The 22,348-nt window shown below is 39.9% G+C and overlaps 1 protein-coding gene across 1 annotated transcript in view; it reads right to left on the reverse strand.

The window, feature by feature from the left end:
- PNOC (prepronociceptin) overlaps positions 1-22,348 on the reverse strand; it is a 63,400-nt gene that overhangs the window by 36,099 nt on the left and 4,953 nt on the right. The window contains exon 2 of the mRNA XM_001382013.5: positions 7,981-8,131. Coding sequence (XP_001382050.2) covers positions 7,981-8,106 — 126 coding nt within the window. The 5' untranslated portion in view covers positions 8,107-8,131. The remainder of the gene's footprint in view (positions 1-7,980; positions 8,132-22,348) is intronic.

The raw sequence follows: 22,348 nt of genomic DNA on the forward strand, positions 1-22,348 counted from the left end.
AGAGTTACCAATGACCTCTTTTCTTTTAGGGATACATATCATTTTAACTTATTGTGTCGCTTAAAAAAAGTTTTTTGTTTTGTTTTGTTTTTCTTTTTTCCCTCTTTTTAAATTACCTTTTGATGATTCTCTTGAGTTCTGTGCTTGGGCATCAAATTTTCTGTTCAGGTCTGGTCTTTTACTTACAAATGCTGGGAATTCTTCTGTTTTGTTGAATGACTATACTTTCCCCTGTAAGAATATAGTCAGTTTTTCTGGGTAGTTGATTCTTGGTTGTAGATCTAGTTCCCTTGCTTTCTGTAATATCGTATTCTATGCCTTTTGGTCCTTCAGTGTAGATGCAACCAGATCCTGTGTTATCCTTACTGTGGTTCCATGGTATCTGAATGACTTCTTCTTGGCAGCTTGTAATAATATGTAATTAAATAAAAAATCTTGGCAGATTTTTTCCTTGGTTCGATAGTTCTTGAATTTGGCTATAACATTCCTGGGTGTTGTCAGTTGGGGATTAAGTACAGGAGGTGATCTGTGGATTTTTTTCAATCTCCACTTTTCCCTCTTGTTCTAGAATATTGGGGCAGTTTTCTTGGATAATTTCCTATAGTATGATGTCCAGGATTTTTCTTTTGTCATGGTCTTCTGGTAGACCAATGATTCTTAAGTTGTCTCTCCTGGAACAATTTTCTCAATCTTCTGTTTTGTGAATAAGATGCTTCATATTTTCCTCAATTTTTTCATTCTTTTGATTTTGTTTTAGAGTGTTCTGCTGCCTTGGGAAGTCACTTCATTGTAGTAGTTGTAACCTGGTTCTTAAAGACTGGATTTCATCCCTGGCTTTTTGGTCACCCTCCTTCTGGTCAGATTTTCTTTGAAGGTCATCTTTCATCCTCTTTACCTCATATTTCATCTCCTTTGCCTCATCTTTCGTCTTCTTTGCCTCATATTTTATCTCCTTTGCCTCATTTTCAAGCTGGTTGATTTTGGCTTTCAAGACACTATTTTCTATTTTCAGATGACTTATCCTAGTTTTTAAGTTCTTTTCACAATTGTATTCAGACTCTCTTAATTGTGCTTTGAATTGTATTTTGAGTTCTTCCAAAGCCTGTATCCAATTCGATGGGTTTTCTGTTTTATTGTTTGATGTTCCTTCCTTCTGTGTTCTGTTAGCTCATTGCTCATTGCCTGTATAGAAGCTGTTTATTGTAATTTCTTTTTTCTTTTTCTGTTGTTTGTTCATATTTACCCCTTCTTTACTCCCTGCAGTTGTCTGTGCTCTTGCTCCTCTCATTTTTTTGGTTTTGGGGTTTTCTATCAATCTCCCCTCTTGGAGCTTTGTCAGGAGATCTCTCAGTACAGTCTGTGGGGGAGGGGTGTTGGAGCTTGGGCTTCCCTGTCCTCTGGAGGCTTTGATTGGATTAAAGTTCAGCAGTCTGTGGGGGAGGGGTGTTGGAGCTTGAGCTTCTCTGACCTCTGAAGACTTTTGATGGGATTAAGTCCAGCTGGGTTGGGCTGGATGTGCTCTGAGGCCAAAACCTCCTGGAAGGGGGGAGCAATATGAAGGGTCTCCACTGCTGTGACCAGGCTGTCTGCTCTGCACTCCCTCTCCAGCTCCTTCCCCACTGTCTGTGTTTGATGCTCTGAGTCTGGCACAGCCCTGTCCACAAGGTACTCACTCTAGACCAGCGTCTTTGCCCGCCCATAGGTTACCGCTTCTGCTGGAGACTTAGAGCTGTAGGTGGGGGAGGGGTCCTGGGACCTTCCTTCTTCCTTCCCCTTAAACCCGAGTGTTCTCGAATTCCAGCTTTTGGGGGTGTGTGTGTACCTTTTGAATTGAGTCCAGCAGTAGGGTTCCTTGGCTCTGTCTTGTTGTTAGGTTTGATTTTCAGTTCCCTGGGAGCATTTAGTTTGTAATTGGTAAGGAAGGTTTTTCAGAGTCTGAACTTCTGCTGCTTCTAGGCTGCCATCTTGAGTTTGCCTCTGGATGCTGACCTTTTATCCTGGAAAGAGCTTCACTCCACAGAAGTTGAGGAAAAGGGCAGAAAAATCACTTTCTCTCTCGATAGGGAAATTAAATCATGTTTGATTGAAATGTATTCGTTCAACTTACCTTGGTACTTTTTCTATAAACTGGTTAGTTTGACTGAATTTCTGTCTTTTGTATTCTTTATAAGGACGTGAAGGGGGAGGAATACATGGTGAAATGCAATTTAAATGGAAGACATCTAAATGAAGTTTTAAAGTATGGCCCCAGCATTACATGGGTTTGTAAGTTCTGGCTCCTGACACTGGAACAGAAGTTTCTGAAGCTGCTTCAATTAGGGAGCAGTCCAATACCTGATCTGAGGCTGTGATAATTTCTAATTAATGAGTAGATCTATAGAAGTTAGATACCAGATGGAAGAGATACTTGAAACAATTTAGGAGCTCAGGTGAGGGGGAAATGTTACAAGGAAACTCAGACTATCAAGCAAAGGAACAGACAGAGAGATGAAGAGTTTGGGATAGCGGAGTTTTCTGCATGGCTGAAGGTTTAACTTTTTAAGAAAACATTTTAAAATATATACTTAGTCAGTGAAAAGACTGCTGAACTTGGAATCATAAGGACTGGATTCAAACTCCTACTTGGTTGCTTACTGTACAAGTGACCTTGGACTGGGCACTTATCCTCCATTGGGGCTCCCTTCCTTCTTGGGTAAAATGAGGGGTTGGAAGTCTCCAAGATCTTCTCCAATTCTCTGTGTGATCCTATGATCCCTTCCAGCTCTGGTTCTAGAATCCTAAGATGGCCCCAAGCTTCTGTGCTTTTCTGGGTGGCTTCTTTTATAAGTTTTTTATGCCTCGCACCCCATTTCTATTTTGTTGCTTCTAAGATGCTATCGGATAAAAATATTTTAAAAGAAATAAAATGATGTTTTTGAAAACAATAATGCTCTCTAGGTCATATGCCAGATGACCAAGCTTATTAGAATAAGGTATAAAATGGGAATAAATAGGCAGCTAGGTCATATATATATATGTATATATATATATATATATATATATATATATATATATATATATATATATATATATATATATATATATATAGAGAGAGAGAGAGAGAGAGAGAGAGAGAGTACTGGGCCTGGATCTTGATTCAGGAAGACCTGAATTCAAGTCCAGCTTTAGATACTTACTAGTGTAAAAATTGAAATTAATCTCAAATAATAAAAATATAATATTTTAATTATTGATGATTAATTTTAATTTTTGCAACGATTACACACTAGTCATATGACCTTGGGCAAGTCATTTAAACTCTGCCTTCGTTTCTTCAGCTGTAAAATAGAAACAATAAAGCTCCTGCTTTCCAGGGTTGTTTAGAGAATCAAATGAGCTAATATTTGTTAAAGGGCTTAGCACAGTAGCAGGCACCTGTTGCTATTTAGCCATTTTTCAGTCCTATCTAACTCTTTGTGACCCCATTTGAGGTTTTCCTGGCAAAGATACTAGAGTGGTTTGCCATTTCCTTTTTCAGATCATTTGACACATGAGGAAACTGAGGCAAACAGGATCAAGTGCCTGGCCCAGGGTCACGTAGCTAACAAGTGCAATCTGAACTCAGGTCTTCCTGACTCCAGGTCAGATAATCTATCCACTGCACCACTTAGCCTGGCACATAGTAGGCGTCTAATACATTGTTGTTCTCTTCCCTTGAACAGGCTGTAGGGTGAGGGCCAGGGGAGCTTGTCTCTCTAAATTTTCATCCCTTGATTTTGTGAATCTGTTTTGCTTTCTCAGAAGTCTCCCTTGCTTCCTTCGTGTTCCTTGGCTATGGTGTGAGTAGGTGATGCTGCTTTCTCAATGAGATCTTTTAGTCTTTTTCTGATCAGGCATTATCATCGTCAGAAAGGCCTGGGGCAGGAGAGCAGCAATTGCTGTTAGAACCCGGAAGGCACCAGCTTCACTCTCCCTTGGAGATATCCTGCAGTATAGGCAGTGGATAAAAGTTGGGAGAGTCCAGCCTTCTGAGTGGGGGCTTGCATTGGCCCACTCTACTGGAGTGGTAGCCAGGTGATGTTTAGGGAAGGAGGGAAGGCAAGAGAGCCAGGTAAGACCTCTTTATGGCAAAACAGAGCCTCTCTGTTCACCTGGGTTGCTTTCTTTCTATGGGTCTTCTCTTGTGTTTTGTATGTATGTTAATGGAGAAAACCTTGCGCTTTTGGGGTTCTTGAGATCTCAGACAGCTGGATACTCAACATGGACCCTTCTCCATGTAGACTGACCAAAGCGGGTAGTCATGGGGTTGGAAATCATGGGGATTTCACCAAGACCAGAGTAGGTGTTCTTGGCAATATTTTTCTTCATGGCAAGGCAGAAGAAGTAAAGGATTAAGGGGAAACTCGGCAGAAAATCTTAGCTGTTAGCTAATTGGAAGAGCAGCTAAAGGTCTCGCTTTCACTAGGGAGCATCAAAGACTGGAGGGAGGCCTTGAGTGACTTTTCTAGTCCCAGAAGGTTTTAACTCCAAGGGAAGAGACTCAAAGTGAATGAGGTCTACTCAGTGGTAGTAGAGTGGAATTTCAGATTTATTTAATATCTACAATTTATCAAGTACCTGAAGCAAAATCAGGGTTGGATCAAGAACCCTTAAGATCTTTTTATGTCTTTATAGTTTGATGTAGTGTGTACTCACCAAAGAGGCAGCTTGGTGTATTCAATAGAGACCTGGTCTCAAAGCTAGGAAGACCTGGATTCAAGTATAGTCTCTGAGACGTACTGGCTGTGTGGCCCTGGGCAAGTCACTTAACCTCTTAGTGCTTTTGGCAATTTCCAAGACTTTGGCTATATGTTACAGTGGATGGAGTTCCAGGCCTAAAGTTAGAGAGATTTTATCTTTCTGAGTTCAAATCTGGCCTCAGGAACTTACTAGCTATGAGACCCTAAGCAAGTCACTTTAAACTTTGCCTCAGTTTCCTCATTTGTAAAATGAGCTGGAGAAGGAAATGGCAAAACCCTCCCATATCATTGTCAAGGAAACCTCAAATGGGGTCCTGAAGAGCCGGGCATGACTGAAAAATGACTGAACAACAACAAAGACTACAAATAACGGTGTCAAGGACGATTATCCCTTCTCCCTCCTGAGGAGCTTGACCTGTCCATCAAATGTTCCTGACATTACACAGTTGCGCCAGGTTTGCGTCCCTCCACATGCTGTACGTCAATAAAAGTCAAGGCTTGGGGCTTGTGAGGGGGAGAACCGAGAAGAGAACGAAGAAGGAAGAAGTCAGGAACAGAGCAGGCAGGCGAGAGGGAAGGAGGAAGAGACTGGCAGGCTAGGCACAACGTGGTCAGGTTACTTGTAGGAATGATTGTCTACCCTTCCTAATAAACTTTATAAGATATATATCTGGGTAGAAATATGATTTCAATTCTTACATAACAGAGAAAGATCTTACCTGAATTGGCAGTTTCTTCATCTGAGAGTTCTCCATACCAATGAAATCATAGGACCAGTCCCTGCCTCTCTTGTGTGTCCTATGTAATACCAGGTACCAGTTTTAGGTTTACAGATCGAGAGACAGACGGGACTTTGGAATCCGTCTATTTTCCCTTCCTATCCTGTTATAGAAACTTGAGCCCCACAAGGTTGACTAGCTCAGGGTCACAAAGCAGGAGAACCAGGATAGGAATCCAGGTTCCCTGGCGTCAAATTCAGCAACCACTAGGCTACACTATCATTGAAAAAAAAAATAGAAGAGCCGTAATTATCAGAGGAAAGGAAGTGAGAGCAAATATTCCCTTGTACATGTCCAAAGTAAGAGGGTATTCCTGAAAGCAATATCTCCCATCTCAGTCATCACTTAAATCCAGTTTATGTCCAAGACAAAAGGCATCCCTCATCCTTTATCTCACTTCTGAACTCATCTAGGTCAGTTTCCCATCCCTTAGGCCCTCCCCAGCTGAGATTTTGGTTTTCCTCCTTAGTTTTCAGTTGTTCCTATAGGCTTTCAGTGTGGTGGAAAGAGCCCTGACCTAGAAGCCCAGAGATCTGGGTTCTAATTCCAGCTCTGCCAATAGCAAGCTACATGACCTCGGTGTTCTCTTCTGCAGAATGAAGCAGTTGGGCAGCGTAGTCTCTAAGATCTTTTTCAGGTCTATTTTCGATAGTCTTTAATGATCTAAGTCAGGCTACCGTTTGCTCCTAGTCAAGGCCCCTTGATGGAGTGGGGGATAGAATATTCAGTCATTCCTTATAACAGGGCTGCCCATATCTAGCCCCTCTGAGACAAGTCAGATGATAGAGGCATATGCTAGTGACTCCTTCAGGACTCGGGAGCCTGCAAAGGAAAGCAGGCTGGGGCACGGCATGGGGAGGGCGCTTTGGGTGCCAGCGGGTAGACCAGAATAAAAACCGAAGTTACCTGGCTTTGCTGCCAGCCACGTCCCCTAGCCTGGGCTACATAGGAGAGGAAGCTTTCCAAAAGTGGCCTAAAATCTAAGCACCTAAGACAGGATCTGCCTCCTTCAAAATACCCCCAAACAAGACTCAAGTATACGCTTAAATCATGCCTAATGTGTTATCTGGCTCCGTTCCATATCAGCCAGCTGGTCAAGACAAAAGGGCAGCAGTGTGGGTGGTCCTGAGTACACGTTTGATGCACTGAATCCCTGATGGACCTGAGGTTCTGCCCTTTTGGGCTATGATGACAGCATTTCTGCATGGCTGACTTCTATACTGACCAGAAGTCTTAAATGGAGAGCAAGGGTCAGAGTGTGATGGGAAAGTTTGCAGAACAGGAACGCGAGCAGAATTAAATATCAGTCCCAGATCTATTTCAGTAATGTGTTTGCTTTCTGTATATATTACAATTTTATATAAATATGTTATATGTTTTTATATAAATCTTATATAAATGTATGTTATAAATATTATCTCAATGGATTTTTACAACAGCCCTAGGACTTATTATTATCCCCAGTTTACAGATGAAGAAATTGAGGTAGATAAGCCAAACGACTTGCCCAGAGTCATATAGCTAGTAAGCATTTGAGACCAGATTTGAACTCAAGATCTCCTGACTGCAGGTCTAGTGCTCTATCTACTATACTACCTCACAGCTTATTAATTAATTTTACATAATTAATGGTGTCAGTATTTTTAAAAGCTAAAGAGGTTCGAGATGGATATCATATGAAAGAAGTAGGAGATAGAATGGTGCAGTGGAAAGAATGCTAGATCTGAAGTCAGGGGACATGGGTTCAAATTTCATCTCCAGGGTTTACTAACTGTGTGAGTGACTCTGGGCTTAACCTCTCTGGTTCTCAGGTCCACATCTGTAAAAGGAAAGGGTTGAAGCAGATTTCTCTTACATCCCTTGTTGTTCTCTATCAACGATCCCATAATCCTCTCTGAAACCTTCCCTGATTCTCTTTCAGCTAGAAGTTTTAGCTTTCTTATTGCAGCCTTTTTTTTTTTTGTTCCAATGGAAGACACTTCCATATTCTAATTCACACCATTTTTATCTGCATACTTGCCTTTTCTCCACTAAAAAATGGCCAACTCCTTAAGAGCAGGGGTTGGGTCTTATCTAATTTTTTCTTTCGTTGACTTAGCTTAGGACCTTCCATGTATGTATCTGGTGCTTTATAATATTCAAACCAATTAAAAACTCAAATATAATGCCAGGAGAGGAGAAATTTTCCTATTTGTTATTTGGAGGCATCAGCTGAGTCAAGAATGACTATAAAAAGTAACTTGGTCAAAATTGATCCCTTTATGTCTCTATTTAAACTGAAAAGCTAAGATTTGAGGAGGTTAAGGGTGAGGAAAATGGTCTTTTTGGAGATGAGTGCTGGCAGCCTGGAGGCATCTCCTCTGGACCGCTCTCCAGTATTGCAGGTTGTAGGAACTCGGGACTAGGAGGCCTGAAGGTGACAAGTTGAAGGAGGATGTAGGATTTTTAGAGGTTTGAGGATATCTAAGTCTTATCTTGCTTACATCAACACTGAAGTTGTCCAGGAAAGGGTGAAGCTTCTCTCTGCATGTCAAACAATCCTTCTGACAGTCACTGAACACGTTGGAGAAGAGACCCAGCAGAAGGAGGTCACAGAGCAGGGTTTTCATGATGTTGGAGGCAGAAGGGGAGCCACTGAAAGACAAACGTAGGACAATTTAGTTGGAAAATCAGCTGGGTTTAGGATTCTTAATATGTAACCTGAAGTCAGAGGATGGGGGGAATGCAGGGTTGGGCTGGCAAATATTTAACAACGGGACTCTCTGTAAAGCTCAACAAGCTTTAAAGTTTAATCTGCATTATTAACATTTCTGCCACCATTTTCTTAAATCTAGATAATCAACAAAACAATCAAGTCCAGATCTGTGGTGTTAACTGATTTCTGAGGTATGAATTCTCACCCTGAAAATTTAACCATTGGCTCTTTAGCCAGAATGAATTAGCTCCAACACACTCCTGGAAATGCTTGGAAGAAAAGGAGGTTGATAGAACTCTCCTAATTCTCCTTTCAAGATGGGGTTGAAAAAATGCCCGGTGTGATTGTTTTAGATCCACCCTGACTGCCCTTTCGTGCTTAAAGAAATTATTAGGGGTATTTCTATTGGGGTGATTTTAAGATAAAGCCAAGTTGGTTAGCCTGAATGGTTAAAACATGCTAGTACGAGAATCAAAGATTAGTGTTTCATCCTCATACAGGCTAGTGAGCTTCCCAAAGGAAACATATGCACTCTTGCACACACATGCATGCACACACACACACAAACACACAAACACACACAAACACACACACACACTTTCGTTGGTCAGAATCTTTGCTATCATTCAATCATTTCAGTCAAGTCTGACTCTTTGTGATCCCATTTGGAATTGCTTGGCAAAAATACTGGACTTATTTGCCTTTTCCTTCTCCAATTTGTTTTACAAATAAGGAAACTGAGGCCAACAGGGTTAAGTGACTTATCTAGGGTCACACAGCTAATAAGTGTCTGAGGCCAGATTTGAATTCAGGAAGAAGAGTATTCCCAACTTCGAGCTCAGTGCTGTATCCACTGTGCCACAATCTATGCCAGTTTCTTAATTTTGGCCAGTCTTAAAGGCATGCTCTGTGTCACACTAGGAAAGCAGAAAAGAGCATGTATATGACCCACTCCAAATCTATCACTACTGGTAAAAGAATTCAAAGTGCAGTTTATCATTTCCAGAAAGCAAAAACAGGATAACACATTACTATTCCAGGCCTTAATCACAGGATCACAGTGTTGGAAGCAACCTTAGACATTATCTGGTTGAAAAATAGTAATAATAAATATCATTTATATCGACATTCATGAAGCAAAACCTTCTAATAGAAGGCCACAGATTCAGAGCTAGAAGGAATCTCTGAGAGCATCTCATCCGGCTCCCTCATTCTACAGATGGGGTTACTGAAGCTAGAGAGGTTAAGAGAATTGCTGAAGGTTTAAAGGTAGTAATTGACAGAGTATGGAATTTGAATCCAGATCTTTGGACTTCAAATCCTATCCGCTTTCCATTGTACCATGATGCTTCTCAGTTTTCCTCTTGGGGATTTTGCCATTCTACTGTTTTCATCCTGAAGATAATACATACTGTTTGGGAAAAGAAAGCAAGACAAATGGAATAATCATCTTTTGGGGGGGGGTATTTGTTTCTGTTTTATAGCCTTCCCCACAGAAGGAACTTAACCCTTCCCTTTAAAATAAAATAGATATTTCACTAATATTTGGACAGCTAAGTGGCACAATGGATAGAGTGTAGGTCTTGAACTCGAGAAGACTTGAGTTCAAATCTGGCCCTAGGCACCTGCTAGCTATGTGATGTGGGCAAGTCACCCTGTTTCCATTAGTTTCCTTATCTGTAAAATGATCCGGAGGAGGAGGTAATGACAAACCACTCTAGTATCTTTGCCAAGGAAGCCCTAAAAGGGGTCATGAAGAGTCAGAAATGACTTAACGACAATTATTAGACATCAGCACAACCAACTAACCTTAATATTTATATTTAAATTATTTAATAAACATATAGGTTTAAAAACATATAAGAGATCATGACAATTTCTCACTTCCTGAAAGCCATGTTAGGATTCTTCCTCTATTTATTTTCATTCAATTTTCCCCCTTATATCCGTGTTGCCAAAAACATGGCACACGTGCCCTGGTGTGCTGGAGGGGGCTGCTCCCTTCCCCCTCTCCACCACACCTGGGGACAATTTTCACATGCCTGCTCCTTTGACCAGTCGCCCAATGTGAGCACTTCCTCCCTCTGCTCTCTGGAAATGCGGGGCTCACCGGCAGTGGGAAGGTGCAGTTTGGGCACACAATCTTAAAAAGGGTCACCCAACACTGTCCTATACGGTCTTAGTTAGCATGTACTCCATTCTTCTGCTCCTGCCTTTTTCATCTTTTATTATTTTTAAGTCTTTCCTTTGTTCTTAGTATTTCTATTCCTTTTTGCCTAGAACATAGCCTTTTTTGGTTGCCTTTAGCATTTTTACTCTCATAATCATTATTTCATTCTGGACTTGGGCCAGACACTCTTCAGACTGGTCAATGACATTCTTCAGTATTTGTCCTTGCTTAGGTACCCTTCTTTTTAGCATTTACAAGTATTCTGTCAAAATATGAAGTCTTTAGAGATTTCCTTGCTCAGGCACATCCATCACAAACAGAATTTCAGAAATAGGAGGGATTCCATCTAGTCCAACCCATATAGAAACAAGCATATCCTTGCCATACATCTGACTGATAATTTTTGGCCACCTTGAGTTTGAGATCTCTGGTAAGGGGGAGGGAGGAAGCCAATATCCTCCAAAACAGCCTAGTTCTCTTTGCAATCACTTTCAACTAACGGAGAGCTTTTCCTTATGTTGATTCTAATTCTCCCACTCTAAAGTTTCTATTCTCTAGGCTTCTCCATGAATCCCCAGCTGCCTTGTTGATGTCTCTTTCTCAGTTTTAGATAAATCCAACAGAGAGATAAACAAAATAGGAAATCACAAATTGAACAACTTGCTAGAGACCCAGAGCTAAAAGGCATATGTTGTCTATTAAAAAGGACTGCTAAAGAATATATGTATGTATTTCTCAAAAGAACATGGAACTTAAATATCAACCACATAGTAGCACAGAGATATTGCAAATAAATGTAAATAAGCAGGAATGGTAATGTCCAAAAGGCATTTCCAATTCAGTAAAATCCCCTAGGAACAAAACCTGTTCTCTTAGAGTAAATACATGTTTTATAGACCATAATGCAAAAAAAGTAGTAATCAGTTTAGGGAATACAAACAAAAGACAGACCCAAATGGAGATTTAATGATGAAATCCTCAATAAGAAGTGCACTAAAGGAAAAAAAATCATAGTTACCATAAATAATTATGTGAAAAAAATGATGACTTATGAAATAAGATACCAAAATTTTTAGGATGCCACTAAAGCAAGCATTAGGAAGAAATCATATTCCTAAAATCTACATTAACAAATATATGCTCTATAAACTATACATTATAAATTCACAAATATTAATAGCACTTCTACATAATAATAATGAAATCCCAGAAATAACAATGGAAAGGGAAGTCCCAATCTAAATAACTACAAAATACATAAAATATTTTGGGATTTATCTATCAAAATCCATTAAATTTAGATTGAAAAATTCAATTACAATGTATTCCTTAAAGAAATAAAGAAAATTTAAGTAATTTAAAGAATGTTCAGTAGTCATGACTGGGCTATATCATCAAAGTTAACTTATACTTTTAATGTTATGCTATTCAAATTATCAAAGGAATACTTCACCAAATTTGACAAAATAACAACAAAATTTGATTGGAGAAACAAAATATCTAGAATATCAAGGAAAATAGTGAAAAAGGCTAGGAATGAAGGAGGAATAGCATGTCTATACTGCAAAATATATTATAAAATGGTAACCATCAAAACAGTTTTGCATTGGTTAAAAATATTCTCAATAAACTTTTTTTTAAAGTACACCATCTGAAACTGGAGAGAATGATTTCAATAGAAATGTAAGGTCAGAAGCAAAATTTCAGAGGGTTTAGAATAAAGTTAGAGGAAAGGAAGCAGACTCACCTAGATGGCTTTCTCAAAGAATTTAGCTAAGAAAGGAAGGCAGATGTTATGATCAAATGAGTGTTTTTAAGGATGCAGGAGACATAGATATCTTTGTAAGCATTAATGATAGAGGAGAAGAGGAAAGAGTTAGATTGTGACATTTACCCTGGGCTCTGGGAGAGCAAATTTTAAAGGGTTCAAAGGTCCAGTGACCTGTTTTGAAAGGGGAAATGACCCTAAGACAGTTGGGAAGCTCTCAAGAATGAAATTCTAAAAATTTTAGAAAAATGATTCTGATGTGGAGGTAAAAAAAAATGGAGAAATGCTTAAGGAGACCAATGTGACTACACAGGGAACTCATGAACAAACTCAAAGGAAAAAGAAAAAAGGTATTCAGAGAAGATGAAAGCAAATTGAGATGAATATAGAGGAATCACATGGTCTTATTAGAATAATGTCAGGACCTATAAATCCCAGAATGAGTTGAGATTGGCAGTGAAGGCTAAGAACAAATGAGGTTTTGTCTGTTTTGTGTGTGGCATATAGAAGGCAATAGATGACCAAAAAAGACTGCTACTTAGGATGGATGGTATGATGATGATGGTGGTGGTGATGGTGGTAAATTATAAGAAGAAAGATGAAGTGCTCAGCTAATTTTACTTCTTTTTTTTTTCCTTCCAAGAAGAAAGATGGAACTGGGAAGATGAGAACAAAAAATGGTTAGCAAGGAGTGGAAACCTAAGGAAAGAAGAGAGATAGCACTGTAGGAATGTAAGGGATAGGGGAAAAGCAAAGATTGTCTTTAAGAGGAAAGGAGGAGAATTTGGATACAAGCCCTAGAGGGAAAGATTCTGGAAGGAGAGGAAGATCTTGGGATTTGACTGTTTTTAATTGTCACTCCTGATTCTGGCTTTCCACTGAGCTGACAGGAGGATCTTTGCTTTGGCATCCCCTGGGAAGAACTAATCTTGTGGAAAGGTTAGGGATTCCTGGGTTGGAGAATTTGCCTTGGAGTAGTCTGCCATTTCCCTGGAGTACAGAGATTCACCTGTCTGAGAGCTACTGGTCAGATTTCCACTTGGCTGAGGTAATCCCAAGAGTTTGTCACCTGGGACTCTGTGTTACCTGGGAAGTCAACCCCAGGCTTGAGAGGGGATTCAGGCTACTAGTGAGTCCTGTCTCTTTAGCCTTCTTTAAGACAATCTGGGTAGTTAGATTAGCAGATAGTCAGAGAGCATTTGGGTTTTAAGTAAGAATAGGGAGTAGATAGGCAGGGCCTACAGAAGCCACGAAGAGTACCTCTCATGAGGTGCCTAGAAGGTGGGTTGAGTCTAGATCTGTAGTTTTAGGACCCTTCCTCCCCTTTCCCTTTACTGCAAATATCAAAGTAAATTGGTTTCAAAAGCCCAAGGGTTTTGTGCTTTGCTGGCCCTGGGGAGGTCTCTAGGTGGGTGTTTCTCATCTCCCATCCATCTAGGCCTTTCCCAAACAATCTACCTCCTTTTGGAGGAAGGAATTTATTTATGCATCTGGCTACCTTCAATGAGTTCAAATCACATAGCCTCTACAAACTATAGCCTATCGCATTTAAATAATGGATATATAGGATTGTTGAGCTGCCATTGATAGTTATTGACAGATTCTGAAGAATGAGAGAAATGTAAAGGAAGTACAAATGTTTCCCCAGTTTTCAATTAAAGGAAGAGTGCAGAGTCTCATAACTTTTAAACCAATGAACTTCACTTCTATTGCTAGCAAAATTACAGAACATATTATTTATGGGATATTTTGTGAGGAGTTAGAAAGGAACTTCACCAGGACCAGTCATGTGAGATCAACATTTTCTTTTTCAACTGAGTTACTAGACTAGTAAAAGCAAAGGGATGCCATAAACACAGTATTTAGGTTTCAGCCAAGCATTTAACAAAGCCACTTTTGGGTCATGCTAGTTAATAAGAGGGAGGGATATAAGCCTAATAATAGTATAGTTAAGTGAATTTGGAGTTGTTTAAATGAACCATGTCAAAGGATTGCCATTAATGGGTCAATGTCAACATGGAAAGACACTTGTGAAGTGCCTCAAGGGTGTTTGCTTTTTTCCAGCATTACCACAATTATTGTGGATAAAGACATTGATGGAAAAATCATCAAACGGCAAATTACACAACATGTGGAGCGTACTTTGGTGATAGAGTCTATGACTCAAAAGATCAGGGGTTTGAAGCAGGAGTTCTTAACCTTTCAGAGTCATGGATTTTTTGTTGGTCTGGTGAAGCCTACAGACTATTTCTCAGGATAATGTTGTTAAATGCATAAAATAAAACACATAAGATTACAAATTAAACTGTTATATTTAAGCACAGTGATCTTCATTTGAAAAAATTATGGACCCCAGATTATGAAACCTTGGACCAGAACAGTGTGCCGAATTAAATATGAAATCCAAGACTTGAAGCCCTGTGGTTGGATTAAAAAAATCAAAACAAAAGCATAGGATAAAGGAAATGCAGATAGGCAAAAGTTTGCATGAGAAATATCTGGGAAATTTAGATGACTAAACTCAATATGAGTTAACTGTGTGACATGGGAGCCAAGAAATCTAGTACATTCCTAAACTATAATAAAAGAGATATGCAGGGAAGCGAGGTGACTCAGTGGATAGAGAGTTGGCCTGTAGTGGGAAGGATCTGGGTTCAAATGTAGCCTCAGATATTTCCTAGCTGTGTAACCCTGACCAAATCACTGACCTCCACTTGCCTAGCCCTTATGGCTCTTCTGCATTTGAACCAATACCTAGTATTGATTCCAAGTCAGAAGGTAAGATTTTTTTTAAGACAGTGTAAATTGTAACTAGTTAACTAATAAATTTATAATAATGATAATTCTGATAAGTCTTCTATATTCTTTCCTTGTCAGACCATATCTGGATCACTGTATTCATATCTGAAAATCCTTTTACTAGTGACCATAGACAAGTTGGAACATTTCTGGAAGAAGGTGATAGAGAAGGTCAAAGGACTGGAGAATATTTGATATTCATTTCTTTCTTTTCTTTTCAAACTAAAACTTTTAATTTCCATCTTAGAATCAATATTGTGTATTGGTTCCAACGCAGTAAAGCAGTAAGGCTTAGGCTATAGGAGTTAAGTGACTTGCCCCAAGGTCACATAGCTAGGAAGTATCTGGGGTTAGATTTGAACCCAGGATTTCCCATTTCCCCCCTCCAAGTCTGGTTCTCAATCCATTGAGCCACCTAGTTGTCCCAGAATATGCTTAAAGGAATTGGGGATGCTTAGCCTAGAGAGGAGAAGACTGTCTTTGAATATCTGAAGGGCTGTTATATAGAAAGGAAAGGTAAGTACTGTTCTTGTTCTGCTTGGTTTAAGAGCAAGGATGGAATTTGTCAAGAGATAAATTGAGACATGGTGGCCAGGAAAAACTTCCTATTAATTAATCAGAAAGTTCAATGCTTTGGAAGACAATGGGGTTTCCCTTCCCTAGATGTTTTCAAGCAAAGACTTAAGAGTTACTTGCCAGATGTGGTCAAGGGAATTCTATTTTTTCCAAGTACATATTGGGCTAGAGAGTCTCTAGCTCTGACATTCTGTGTGGAATGGAGTGAGTAGAAGCACATGTCTGACCCTACCCAGCATCCTCTTCCATTGCTATGATGAACTATTGGAGGACATGGTCACTCTCTCCCAAAGTCCTTCTCTCACTTTCCTATCACCAACCAGTTCTTTCATGAGGGTCCAAGTTAAAGTAGGCATTCTTTGCATTGATCTCTTTGCTTTTTGAGCAATGAAACCAGACAAGGTAAGGTGAGGCAAGGTGGGGCAAAACAAAAATATGTCTTGTGCTCTTCTACCAGTGGAATGAGTCCTGGTAGATCTTTGTGTGGTTGAAATTTCTCATTATAACTTCCCCCTTTCAGTTTCATAATTGGATATTGGAAAAGTATCATCTATATACATGGGACAAATCACTTAACCTTTTTGGTCTGGGATTCTGCATTTGTAAAATGATCAAAATGGATGAGGTTATTATTGCTAACATCTTTCCCAGCTTCCAATTTTATTATATCATGAAATCTTCAAAGTGTCCAAATGTCCCTTACATAATGATGTTGTTGCTAAATTTTGGTTTCCAAACATTCTTCTTTTTTTTCCTTAAAAACAAACAACTCTTTCCTTTTGTGTTAGAAAATCAATACTGAGTCTGGGTTCCAAGTTAGAAGAGTGATAATGGTTAGCAATTGGGGTTAAGTCATACAGCTAAGAAGTGTCTTTGACCAGATCTGAACCCAGGTTCTTCTGGCTCCAAACCCAACTCCTCATCCCTGGAGTCAACTAGCTGCCCTTCTAAACATTCTTCTACTTATACACATCCTTTCTTCCCGTTTCCTTCACCCCTGCTAAGCTCATATGTTTCTTTACAACAGCATGATGTTTGAGATGGAATGAAACTCTAGACACAGGAAAATTTAGGTTCAATTCCCATCTGGTACCTACTAGCAATGTGTGTGACCATGTGAAATGAACTTTCCAGAGCCTCAGTTTCCTGATCTGTGAAATGGGGATGATGACTGTAGTATTAATTCAAAGGTTGTTATGAAGCTCAGATGAGAGGATAATGATAATGATGATAGTAAAAATACCTAACATTTATATAGTTCCTTAAGATTTGCAAAGTATTTTGCACATATCATCTCATTTGATCTTCACAATAATCCCATAAGGTTGGTGCTATTATTATTTTCATTTTATAGATGAGGAAATTGATGTAGACCGAGATGAAGTGACTTGCCCAGGGTGATATAGCTAATAAATATTTGAGGCAGGATTCAAACTAAGTTCTTCCTGACTCCAAGTCCCGTGTTCTATTCATTGTATCCACATAAAGTGCTCTGCAAACTTTAAAGTAATATGTAAATGCCAGATATGATGATGATGATGATGATGATTATCCTCTTTAGAGACCGCATGATATAGAGGAATTGGTTTTGGAGCCAGGAAGACCTAGTTTCAAGTCCTACCTTTGATCTCTACTTGCTATGTCACCCTGGGCAAGTCACTTTACTTTTTCAGCTGCTCAAGTGATTCTCTCAACTATGTCACAGAAGAGCTGCTAATTTGCATCTCTGGAGGGAAGGTCTACTCTAGAAGCTCCCTCCATTGATGAAACCACAGGTTAAGGGAGACAGGAAAAAACTAGGAAGGGGGTTTTCAGTTGAATCAAAAATTGGCAGGACTACTTGTTCTCTCCTTCAGAAAAACTCAGATTTCACCTCCCCGCCCCCCAACTTCCCTAATCTCTGTGCCACACCACAGACTTACATCATCAACTGCCTGTTGAAAATCTTCAGCTGAGCTGTTCTATGGACATCTTAAACATTTTCAAAACAGTATGTTTCTCTCTGAATCAATTCTTCCTCCTCCAAACTCCCCTTTTCCTGCTGAAGGTACCACCATCTTTCTAATAACTCAGTTATACAACCTCAGCATCCTTCTCAATTCTTCTATCGTCATTCTCCTCCCCTTCCCCAACCATATTCTAGCAATTGCCTTATCCTGCCTATTCTACCTTCTGAACATCCCTGTTGGTTTTTTCAGTCTTGTCTACTCTTCATGATCCTGTTTGGGGTTCTCTTGGCAAAGATACTAGAGTGGTTTGCCATTCCCTTCTCCAGGGCCCCCATTTTACAGATGAAAAAAACTGAGGCAAACCGGGTTAAGTCTCTTGCCCAGAGTCATACATCTAATAAGAGTCTGAGGTCAGATTTGAATTTAAGAAGATGTCTTTCTGATTCCAGGGCCCTATAACCATTTAATTTTCCCAACATCCCTATCTCCCATCTATCACTTTCTTTCCACTGACATAAATACTACTTTTGTTCAGGCCTTTATCACCTCTTTTTATCACCTGGCTTGTTTGCCACAGCCTCCTAGTGGTCCCTTCCCCATCCTCTGTAGCTTCCAATCTCTTCCCTCTCCAATCCATCTTCTACACAGCTGGCCAAATAATGTTCCCAAGCTTGTCTGATTATGTCACTCTGATGCTCAAGAATCTTCAATGACTTCCTTTTGCCTCTAGAATAAAATACAAATTCTTCAGCTTGATCTTTAAAGACCTTCAAGGCTTATTGCATATTCTTCCCTTTGCACTGACTACTGTCTAGTGAAACTGGCCCTCCCTCTTGCTTTTCTTTGAACCAAGGGAGCCTCTGCCTCTGTGTCTTTGTATAAGTGATCCCCTTAGAGCTGTGAAAGACACATACAGAAGATGGAAGCAAAGTCTAGCAGAGAATGAATATAAAAGCATGGTGTAGTACTCTGCAAATAGTGTCAGGGTTGGTAATACTCAGAATGAGCTGGGATTGGTAAGAGAAATTAAAGGTAACAAAAATGGGGTTTTTAAAGTTATGGGACTTAGGGATGGGAGTGAGCAGCTAGATGACTCAATGGTTTGAGGACCAGACCTAGAGTCCAGGGGATCCTGGGTTCAAATCTAGCCTCAGGAACTTCCTAGCTGTGTGACCCTGGACAAGTCATTTAATCCCCATTGCCTAGCCCTTACCACTCTTCTGCCTTGGAACAATCCAGCTGCATACTATAGATATTATTGACCTAGACTTTAGCAAAGCATTTGGTAAAGATCTTTCATGTCATTCTTGGGGGAAAGATGGAGAAATGTGGGCTTGATGATAGTTACAATTAGGTGGGTTGGGAACTAGTCCAGTTGTTGAAGCCAAGGAGTAGTCATTAATAGTTTGATGTCTATTAGGAAGGAGATCTCCAGGGAAGACCCCAGGGATTGGGATTTAAAGTGCTCTATCAAAATGAGCTCTGATTATTCAGCCCAATTGAGAGGTATAACATTTAGAAGTAAGAATAGGCAGCTGGGTGGTTTAGTAGGTAGAGCATACTAGCTGTGCAACCCTGGACAAATTGTTTAACCCTTTTGCCTCAGTTTCATCCTCTGTAAAATGGGGACCTTGGAAAATGAAATGACAAACCACTCCAGTATCTTTGCCAAGAAGACCCCAAATGGGGTCATGAAGACTAAACAAACACAGCAGATGTTTCAATTAACTCTACCCTGTTTAGACCACATCTGTAAGCATGTTGGGAAGGAAGGAAACCAGAGAGCATCCTTTTCTAGACACTGTGTTTCTCTTCATCTTGAGTATTCTTAAATCTCTGTTGTGGGCCTTCTTCTCATTCTCTGTTTCTCTAGGTGATCTAATTAGTTCCCCAGGGTCCAGTTATTACCTTTGTTAAATAATCTGATTAATTAATTAGCTAGTTTAATTAATCTGATAAACTCTAAGATTTTTCTTCTGAATTCTATTCCCACATCACCAACTGCTTGTTGATTAAGGATCTAGGGAAGAGGAAAGGCTAATTGCTTCCAGAGGAGGATTAGTTGAAGGAACTAGGGAGGTCTAAGCTGGAGAAGAGAAGAGAAGACATGGAGGGATATGATAGGCATCTGCAAATACTGAAGACCTGCATGGAGCAGAAGAATTAGATCTGTTTATTTAGGTTCATAACCTCACCACACTGCCTTTTATTCCTCATTCTTTCTTATTTCACATATTAATCATTTGCTAAAGTTGATTATTTCTACCTCCACAACCTTTGTCATATTCATGCCCTTCTTTTTATTCACACAGCCTCCACTCTACTTCAGGCCCTCATCATCTCTTGCCTATATTCCTGCAGAATCCCAAGTGGTCTCTGTCTCCAAATGCTTTCTCCCCCCACCCTCTTTTTAATCCATTCTCCACACAAGCTGCCAAAGTGATTTTCCTAAAATGGAAGTCTGGCCATGTCTCTACTCTACTCAACAAATCACAATGGCTCCCTATTGCTACTATGATTAAGTATTATCTCCTATGCTTGGTTTTTAAATCCCTTCACAACTGAGCCTCTACTTTCCAGTTGTATTACATGTTCTTCTCCTTTCCATGTAGTTCAATTAGATTGGTCTTGCTATTTCTCACACATGACATTCCTTCTCACATCTCTGTACTTACTAAGCTCTAAGCATCTTCGATGGTTGCAGGATGACTGGTGATGGTTTGGGATGCAGTGGATGACCTCAGCATCTTTGATATCATCCACTACATCCCGGGCTCTCACCAATCATCCTGACTTTTGTCTTGCCATTGGATCTGGATGACTGTGGAAGAGAAAGTAAGCCTAATGATTTTGTACGATTGTCTCAGCCCAATTGAGAGGTATAACATTTAGAAGTAAGAGTGGGCAGCTGGGTGGTTCAGTGGGTAGAGCAATCCTGGACAAATTGCTTAACCCTTTTGTCTCAATTTCCTCCACTGTAAAATAGGGATCCTGGAAAAGGAAATGACAAACCACTCCAGTATCTTTGCCAAGAAATCCAATCCATGCATAAGTTAAGACATCATCCCATGATGTCATTGGCCCTCTGGCTGTAAAATAGGGATCCTGGAAAAGGAAATGACAAACCACTCCAGTATATTTGCCAAGAAATCCAATCCATGCATAAGTTAAGACGTCACCCCATGATGTCATTGGTCCTCTTAGAAAGACAAATAACAACTGACCACTCTCCATGCCTGGAAGGTACTCCTTCCTCATCTTCACCTCTTAAAATTCCTACTCTCTTTCAAGATGCCACTTAAGTGATACCTTCTAGAATGAAATCTTTCCCCATTCTCACTGCTGCTACTACCTAATAGGGTCTCTTTGACCCAAAGAGAAAAGAGCCTTGAATAATTTTCACAGAGACTCTTCTGAGTTCTGCTGAAGGCCACAGCAAAGCTGATCACACAAGCAGCAGGTGGGATATCTAGGAATGAACTCTGGTCCCTAGGATTGCTTGGGTTTGTAGAGGAGCATTAGAAACATTTTGGGATTTGGGGTAAAGCCTTTACATAAACACTATTTTGTTGGAAAGAAATGTCTCCCAAGATGTTGTAATGACATCATGTTTTGACTTTACTATCTTTATAAAATTGTAACTCTAATGATAATTAAATGGAATTTTTGTGAAGTTGCCCACCTAGCCCCACAGAACCCTGTTCATTTTCAGCGTTTGGACCCTAACTAGCCAGGGCTGGCAATGCTGTCCCTATCTCCCTCCATTTTACCCTATGCATTTTTTATGATGCAGGTAGTGACAATTTTGCTTTTTGTATCTCAAGAGGTCCTTGATCAGAGCCTGGCACACAATGAGTCCTTAAGAAATATTTATTGTTTGAGTAATTGTTTGATTCCAGAAGACAAACCAAGGAATAATTGTTGGAAGCTGTTAAAAAACTGAATAAAAAATGAAGGAAAGGAACTTGCCCCAATTTTTATTTGTATTTATTTAAAAAAAACCAACCCTTACCTTTAGTAGTAAAATCAAAACTATCAGTTCCAAGGCAGAAGAGTGGTAAGGGCTAGGCAAAGGGAACTAAATGGACTTGATTAGGATCATAGAGTGAGGAAGTGTCTGAGGGCAGATTTGAATCCAGGACTTCCTTTCTCTTGGCTTTCTATCCATTGAACCACCTAGCTGCCCTTTGTCCTAATTTTTAGCCCTCTTATATATTGTCTTTCCCTGAGTAGAATGTTAGTTCCTTGAGGGCAGGGACTGTCTTTCTTTTTGCTTGTATTTGTATCTCCAGTGTTTTGACATAGTGCCCATAATAAGCGCTTAATAAATGCTTATTGATTTGATTTGACTTGACTTGTCCTCAAAAAGTTAAAATCTAACAAGGGGATGATAAGATATTGTCAACTCCTTGAGGGTGGGGATTGTCTTTTGCCTTTTTTCTTTTGGTCTCTACCACTTAGTACAGTACCTGGCACATAGTAGGTGCTTAGTTCATGCTTATTGCAATGACACAAACCTTTTAGGGACCTTAGAGAACAAGTGCCGAAACTGCAATCCTCTCCCATGGAAGGAAGTGCTCCCATTGGGATGCTGGGCTGATGGGTGGGTGATGTGAGAAATGTACTCAGTCGAGGGTGGAGAGAGTGGAGGTGAGCAGCCCCTTCCAGCATGCTCTGGCAGACATGCCATAGGTTTGCCAACACAGGCTTATTGGATGGATTGAAAGAATGCTGGGCATGAAGAGCCATAAGAAAACAGGCTCTTTAAGGTTTGCAAAGCACTTTGAAAATTCCATTTCGTTTGGTCCTTGTAGGTACTATTATTTATTCTCATTTTACTGATGAGGAAACTGAAGCATACAGAGGTTAAAAACATTCCCAGGGTCACACAGCT

Source organism: Monodelphis domestica, chromosome 1 (assembly GCF_027887165.1).
Source record: "Monodelphis domestica isolate mMonDom1 chromosome 1, mMonDom1.pri, whole genome shotgun sequence".
In the NCBI taxonomy this organism is placed as follows: Eukaryota; Metazoa; Chordata; class Mammalia; order Didelphimorphia; family Didelphidae; genus Monodelphis; species Monodelphis domestica.